Source organism: Micropterus salmoides, unplaced genomic scaffold (genome assembly GCF_014851395.1).
Source record: "Micropterus salmoides isolate LMB-PRFRI ecotype aquatic unplaced genomic scaffold, ASM1485139v1 Ms_hic_scaffold_4, whole genome shotgun sequence".
Taxonomy (NCBI): Eukaryota; Metazoa; Chordata; class Actinopteri; order Centrarchiformes; family Centrarchidae; genus Micropterus; species Micropterus salmoides.
Window position 1 is genome coordinate 28950584 of NW_024043372.1, and position 7934 is coordinate 28958517.

Sequence of the window (7934 nt, forward strand, 5' to 3'; positions counted from 1 at the left end):
ATTTGAAAATGACTAAATTGCAGGCCAGTAATACAAAAAGCATGACAGATGAACTGGTGAGACCAAGCAGTTGTTTGAACTCTTACAGCATCAGTGGCATGAGCAGCATCATCTTATACAAAAGTTGTTTATAGGAGTCCTTGAAAATTCTGTTTAAATATATTAAGTGTTAAAATAGTAACTGGATTATTAATATCACAACAAGAAACATGAATTCTGCCTTTGCTACACAGTAACTCACAGCAACATTTTCAGGTTTTAGTTGAGTTTCAGCACTGCGATGGCAGTAATATTAAAAACATTAAGAAACGTGTATGTTGCAGTATTAGTGGGTCATGAAGCAGCAGTGTTATCATACTGTATATTGATCAACATAAGCAGTCAGTTGTTTCAGTTTTGAGTGAAGAGGCTATCAGAAAATGAGATAAAAGTCAGGTATGGTGGTGGTGAAGAGTGAGCCAAAAGCACATTAGCTGATATAAACTGTTGATAAAGGCAGTCTGGTTGCTTTACAGACAGTTTCTCACAATCTGTGATGGCAGAGAGGTAGACTGAAACAACAAGCGCAGGCCATGAAAGCAGGCAGACAAAAAGGTATCCCTGCATGGGTGAAAAGATTAAATCAGCAGAGTAAAAAAAAAAAACAAACAAACACAAAAAAAAAAAACAGCAAAGAGATGGACACAAGCTACGAGGAAGACAACAATATGACAAATCTCTGAAAGGATGCCTCATGAGCACAAGGCACCACTGATCCCACTGGATCAATCAGCAAATCCAGTATAAAAATCAGACATTAGGATGCAACTCATGGCGTTTGCAAAAACGGAGCGCCACAAATGTCATCTGGCAGCGGGAGGGGAGGTGAGTCTTAAGATGCGTCCAGTTCATGTTAAGAACAATCTCCAGATTTAAAGAAATGTCAGGGACGAGTGTGATGGAACATCTTAGTAAACAGGACGGTGGTGCAGGTTTTCCACAACAGCTTGCACAAAGTCTCCAGTGGTGGAGTACCCGCCAAGGTCTCGTGTCCGTACCTGGGATGTGCACAGACACACAGGATAGTGGGGTACAAGGACAGGAGGGAATTACAGGAAAGGGGAGAGGGAGAGGAAGGGTACTTCAGACAACATGCAGGCAAATTCTGCTTTCAACTGACAGGCATTCCTTAAAAATGGGTCATTTCTCACATTCACACAGTTGCCTCAAATAAAATGCCACCTCAACTGAAACGCCGGCTTTTGCCACCTCTTAGAGGGGATCAATGAGAGCGGGGGGGAAATCTGTCCTGAAGCTGTTCTTGCTGAAATCCAATTTTTTTGAGCTGAATTTTATCTGAGGGATTGAGGTCTACCGACTTCATGCTAGTGTTTTGTCAGTGCATGCTAATGTTAACATGGAGCAGACGCAAAAGGCAGGTTTCCAAGCCAGACGACAAAAAAAATAAAATAAAAATACCTTGCATATGATGGAAATGCAAGAGATGGGCTGAAGTAAGATGCAAAAGCATATTCTCTCACACACACACACACACACTCAAAAGTAAATAATTAAAGGCTCTCTAACATACTAAAAAGGACAGTTTGCAGGTTGTTCGATGTAGGCATTTGAGGGTCAAGGACTGCCAACATTACACTTGTTGGTTATTGCTGGTGTCACTTAGATGTTCGGGGTCACACACACACTGAAAATTACCTGCCATTCAGCTTTTTATTGTATTTCTCATTTTCTTAAGTGCCTGCAGCTTTTTGACACTGTATACATGAAATTACTGTTACAGGCAAAATCTATCATGGTATATGTAATTTTATATCACAGTAACAGTATTAAATCACAATACAGTTAATTGTTCTGTAAACTCTATTAGGAAATGGCTTAAAACAACTTTCATAACATTTGATTATGCCTCCTGCTCCATATTTACAATTTCTCTCTCCTCATCCATTTTTTCTTGTCACGCTCTTCTCCTGTGGCGGTTGGCTAATGAACTTGGAGGCAACTGGATTTTCGAGAATTTATAGATACAGTTACATTGCCAGCCCGAAATATATAGAAGAGACACAAAGGGATAGCTCCTGCGGTGGAAACTGTATTGCCTCTACTTCTGTATATATTCTATAGTTGCATGGTATATACCGTCACATCACCCAACCCTAATGTGCTGCATGCCTGTTTACAAACACAAGCGGACACGAATAAAAGTCCTGTTGGCTTCACGTTTCTGAAGTGGAACCACCGGTTTTATTTTGCTCCACTTGTATTCGCAGAAAACTTTCCCTCTTGGTGATAATACTGTTAGTGTTTACATGACATGTTTATGTCACAGCAGGTGTCTCCACATTCACAGCATGGATGTACCAGTGGGCATACAGCAGGTAGAACTAACAAGTTACACACTTACCTTGCCCTGTTTGATGACCCTTTTGACAGCATCTGACACCATTTGGGAGTGATATTCAAGGCTGCAACACAGTGCCAATGAGAATTAAAACAGGTGTCCATGTACACGTGTCAACATGCAGATTAACAGGCACTGAGGCTGGAGGGGTGTGGTGGACCAAAACAGAGGATTAGGAGGTACAGTGTGAAACATGATGTCCTTCTTACTAAAAGACCTAAGAGGTTGACTCACTTGAGGTGCCTGAGCATGTTAGCGGCACTGAGCAGCATGGCTGTTGGGTTTGCAATGTTCCTTCCGACAGCTTGTGCGAAGGGGTGGCGTGCACCCTGAAAGAAAAAGGGGGATCAAGAATGACACTGCTGTAGTCTCTTCCTCTCCAACTCCTCTTCATCACCAAGTACCAGAGAAGGGTTGAGTAGTAACACTATGTCAATAGCGGTTTGTATTAATGTTTTCTACCACACACGTAACTGAAGTATGAAAATCAAACTCTAAACACATGAACCAGAATAAAAGCAGACTAAACAGATTTAAAAACAGTCAGTGGAAACTCACAGTCTCAAACACAGCATACTCTGCACTGTAGCTTTCCCCAGGAACAACACCCGCTCCTCCAACCAGCCCTGCTGCTAGGTTGTCAATAATGTTTCCATACAGGTTGGGCATGACCAGCACGTCAAACTGGTATGGGTTCTGGACCAGCTGCAGCAAAGAAATACAAACAATGACATGTTCAAACCGGGAAAGGAGACGTGAAGCAAAATCCTCGGCAGCAAATGATTTATTAAAGTCAGGAGAGTGTGTACCTGCATGCAACAGTTATCGATGATTATAGTCTCATATTTGATTTTGGGGTACAGTTGCGCCACCTCCGCACAGCACTGCAGAAACAGGCCATCACCTAATTTCCTGTAATAAGACAAGGGGATGAGGACAAGTGTTGCTGTAACTGTAATGCAAATTATAACCCAAATTAACACCATTTTAGGAATTAACAGAAGAATGATTTCAAAACCTGCACAAACACACATATGTATATATTTAAATGATAAAAAGCAAAGAGGGCTCTCTTCTATTTCCTTACATGATGTTGGCCTTGTGAACAGCGGTGACCTTGTTTCGCCCTTTCTTGGTGGCATAATCAAAGGCAAACTTGGCGATGCGCCGTGACTTCTCTCTGGTGATTATTTTCAAACATTCAATCACACCAGTCACACTCTAAAGAGCAAGAAGAAACAATACATGTTTTAATACAGTCATTCTTGTTTAAACATTGACTAATCCACAGTGTGAGACAATTAAACCACCACCCTATCCTACAGGAGACGCATTTTTCTTCGAGTCTGTCTGATGGAACAGATTCACTTTAATTTCAATGAATCAAGCAGCCAACACGGCAGCTGCTCACATTTCACACATGCTTCAGGTGTAATACTGCAAACTGTTTTAGGCTTGAAGTCCTTTAGGTGTCACTGCCAATTAACACTTATGATGAGTCTAAAGGAGAGCTAAAGAATCATTATCTGAGTAGAAATGAATGAAGTCTTTCCTGTGACTATGTAGTAGCTCAAAAATAAAATCCTGAATTACAAGACACACACACACGAGTGACTCATCTTTGTTTTGATACTTGGTTTATTGTTGGTCAAATCTCTGTGTTCAAGGGAAATCTCTCACCCATTTCCTTCTCATGTGGGTTTAAAACCACAGATCATTTTCTGCCTGCAGTGAGTAAGAGTAGTGTTTACCTCGTGCTCAAGGGAGCTGTACTCCCCCTCGGTCTGTTCGCGGATGATGACCAGGTCCAGGTTGTTGTGGCGAGTGCTGTAGCCCGGCAGGCTGTTCACATGAACCACATTAGCAAACAGGTCCAGTTTACGCCTGGGTAACGGATAGGGAAGTCGAGTTATTTAAAAAAAGAAAAGAAAAAACAACACCAACAACGAAACACAAAATACAGCTTTTTTTTTCCTGGTCTTACCTCAGTCTCATCTCATATGAAGCCAGCTCCCCTTTGAACTCCATGGGTGTGTGAATCTTTCCTGGTTAACCAAGCATGTCACGGACATTTATTTTAAGTCTAAAACCTCATACTGTACTGTACATGCAGCCTTTGAAATAACTCGATGCTGTACCTTTCATGGCCACTTTGTTGTTCTTCATAGAAGTTAACACTTGCTCCAGCTTGTCCTCACTAGCCATGTTCTGCACCTCACTCAGGTGAAACTCCTCAAATTCTACTGGGACGTCTCCTGCCTGGAGACAAGACAAAAAAGTCAACTTAAAGATCAGCCATTTTAATCAAAGTTTAAAAATACATGCCATCAGCATATTTAATGGATACCCTTATATGGCCTATATGAAACCCAGCAATGTTATTTCCTGTGAATGTTTACAATTAATATTCCATCTATAGCATAGCAGATGAGATTAAGGGTGACTGCATGTCAGCCAATTTGAGTAATTAGCATATATAGATAATTGATCGACTCCAGACTGTTCAGAACTCAGCTGCTAGGCTTTTAACCAGAACAAAGAAATATGATCACATCACCCCTGTTTTAGCTTCATTACACTGGCTCCCAGTATGTTTTGGAATAGACTTTAAAGTTTTATTAATTACTTTTTTCTGACCTTTTAGTCCCATACGCACCAGCACGTACCTTGAGATCCTCGGGCAGAGGTCTGTTGTCTGTTCCAGAGTCTCGACTGAAAACTAAAGGGGACAGAGCGTTTGCTGTCAGGGCCCCGAGGCTCTGGAACAGCCTGCCCGAGGAAATCAGGTCGGCTGAGTCAGTGAACTCTTTTAAGTCCCTTCTTAAAACATACTTTTATAGGAGAGCCTTTCCCGATTTTATTTATTTTTAGCATGCATTTTAGTCTCTTAAGTGTTTTCTAGGTTGTTTTTTTTTTGCTATGTATTTTATTGCATTTGCACTTGTTAAAGCACTTTGTAACTTGTTTTTTAAAAGTGCTCTATAAATAAAGATCATCATCATCATTATACACACGCATATGTATTTTCTTCTACTCATGGCACCACATATAACAGGAAAAATACCTTGAACACTTCCTTGACAGCGGTCATCAGCTCAGGTCCCACTCCATCCCCTGGCACCATTGTGACCTTGAAGGTAGCATCAGCGCGGGCCGGCGGGGGTTCTGGGCAACGGAGACCAGCAGACACACTCAATGGTCGAGACACCAGCTGCTGCCACCGGGGGCCGCTCAGCCCCTGAGGATGGTAAAGAAGACACAGTCACAACAAGCACAATATAAAACGAGCATCTTTTCCCCTATAGTAGTAGCTATCCCTTTAATAACACTGGCTATAATGATGATTCCCAACATGTTTGGCTTGTGACCATTTACGACAAAGCAGTGGCTGTGTGACCCTTCTACTTAGTTTGCATATGTCTATGAGATGAGAGCAATTCCAATGACGTTCCCTTGTCTCTGTTCAATTTAAGAGGCCAGGAGAGGTAAAACTATCCAGGATCTCAGCTGACAAGATTAGTTGATTAATAAATTATTTGTTCAACAGAAAATTTATTGTATACAATTTCAAACACCATTCATTGTTTAAGTCAGAAATGAATGAAGTCTTTCCTGTGACTATGTAGTAGCTCAAAAATAAAATCCTGAAGAAAAAAAAATAAAATCCTCTCATTTTTCATCTCCAACTTATGCTTGTTCCACCTTTTCCAGTGTGAGGGTTTCTTGCTTTTCTCTGTTTTATATTATCATCAGGACTCAAAAGTTTGGGGTTTTTCAGACAGATTAAGACATTGGGAGATGGTCCATGTGGCTCTGTGAAACTGTGATGGGCATCTTCAAACATTTTATAGACAAACCAGCTAAATCAATTAACTTTTTTTACCCCCCCCATGTAAAATCATATCTATTGTGCCCATTTGATTAAATGGGATGGGTGTGTTGTTTCAAGAGGACCCTGAATGATCACCAGCCACTGACCAGTGGTCAAAATGAGACTTACAGGAAAACATAACACGACTAGTTGACTTCAACTGCCATCAAGAGACTATTTGAGCACAAACGCACGAGTGACTCCCACTGACATTGAATAATCGGGTAAGAGAGAAAAACTGAAGATGACACAAAGTTATCAAATCAAACATACTGTATATTATCTGACGAGGCCATATGTTGTTTTCAAGACAGTGTCGTTGTTATGTGTGTAAGGGTAACTGAAGCCTCTCTAGGAAAGAGGTTCCCATGTCTGGGTTTCTAGGGTAGCTAGCTACTTTAGCTAATTATCTCACATAACGTTACCCAAGAAGACACAAGTCTAACCTAAACTACGTGGCCGCTTACTTATTTGACGAGTAGGCAAATCTATAAGATTTCTTCCTGGTCGACCAGCTGATAAAACCAGATGGCGCAACAAAAGCACTTTATCACTACCGTTGACCTGAAGGCTAACTACGGGGGCTGGGCTCATGGTTAACTAAGCGACAAGACACAAGAAAGACGGTTTATGCTTTGGCTGAACAGAAATACAACTTCAACCACAGTAGCGCCTTTCCTTTGTATAAAATAAGCTTGTAAGCGTCATCTTTTCACTCACCTTGACCAATGTTACAAAGCTTCCTCTCATGGCGGCCGCCATCGTCACAAGCACGCAGCGACTGAGCTATTTCTTCTTCTTCTTCTTCTACTGGCTTTCCGGCAGACTAGATGCCTTACGGCATATTGCTGCCACCCACAGTTCAGTCTCGGTATCGCTTTATAGCACCTTCATTCTCAGAGGGCTAATCCTGTTGCAGATATAAAATCCATGACTGCTTCCACTATCCTTGATTGGTTCTCATGAGGATTCAAAATATCTCTCAATGTCACTGCTTGTAGTCCATCTCCTGCTACCTCAGAATACAGTTGTTCTCTTTGCCTTTTATACTGTTGACATTCCATAAACACATGATTAACAGTCTGTTGTTGATTGCAGGTTCTACAGAGCCCATCCTCATGTTTGCCTATCTTCGCTAGATCCCATGCAAATCCACAGTGTCCCAGCCTTAGTCTTGTCATAATTACAGCTTGTCTTCTGGATTTACCCAAGCAACTCTGCTCTGTCTTTACTTTGTTTTGTATTGCATAATAATGCCGGCCCTTTGTTTCCTTTTCCCACTGCCTCTGCCATACTACTATAGTGTTTTCCTTAATGACAGATCTACATTCGGTGACCCCAATACAAACTTCTAAATCAATATCTCTTTTCAGAGTCATTTTTGCTACCTTGTCTGCCACCTCATTCCCTTCTACCCCAACATGTGCAGGGACCCAGAGAAATCCCACTGACCCTCCAGCCTTTTCGATTTTATACAACAGAACCATCAGCTCCATAAACAGATCTGGCCGAGCTCCCATATTACTTCCTCCCAGAGTTTTTAACACTGAAGCCGAATCTGAGCATATTACTGCTCTCCTTGGTTGCACTTCCTCTATCCACTTTAGTGCCCATATAATAGCTAGAGTTCTGTTGTATACACCGATACCCCCTCAGACAGTCGTT

The 7934-nt window shown here is 41.5% G+C and overlaps 1 protein-coding gene across 1 annotated transcript; it reads right to left on the reverse strand.

Annotated features, from left to right (window-relative positions):
• Window positions 1–111: 111 nt before the first annotated feature.
• Window positions 112–7137, reverse strand: idh3b (isocitrate dehydrogenase (NAD(+)) 3 non-catalytic subunit beta). Its single transcript, XM_038697094.1, has 11 exons — window positions 6990–7137; window positions 5463–5636; window positions 4537–4657; window positions 4383–4443; window positions 4150–4282; window positions 3486–3619; window positions 3208–3310; window positions 2957–3103; window positions 2633–2727; window positions 2402–2462; window positions 112–1037 (listed from the first exon to the last, which is right to left on the reverse strand). The coding sequence occupies exons 1-11, from the start codon at window positions 7029–7031 to the stop codon at window positions 948–950; spliced, it is 1161 nt and encodes a 386-aa protein (XP_038553022.1). The 5' UTR covers window positions 7032–7137; the 3' UTR covers window positions 112–947.
• Window positions 7138–7934: the final 797 nt, after the last annotated feature.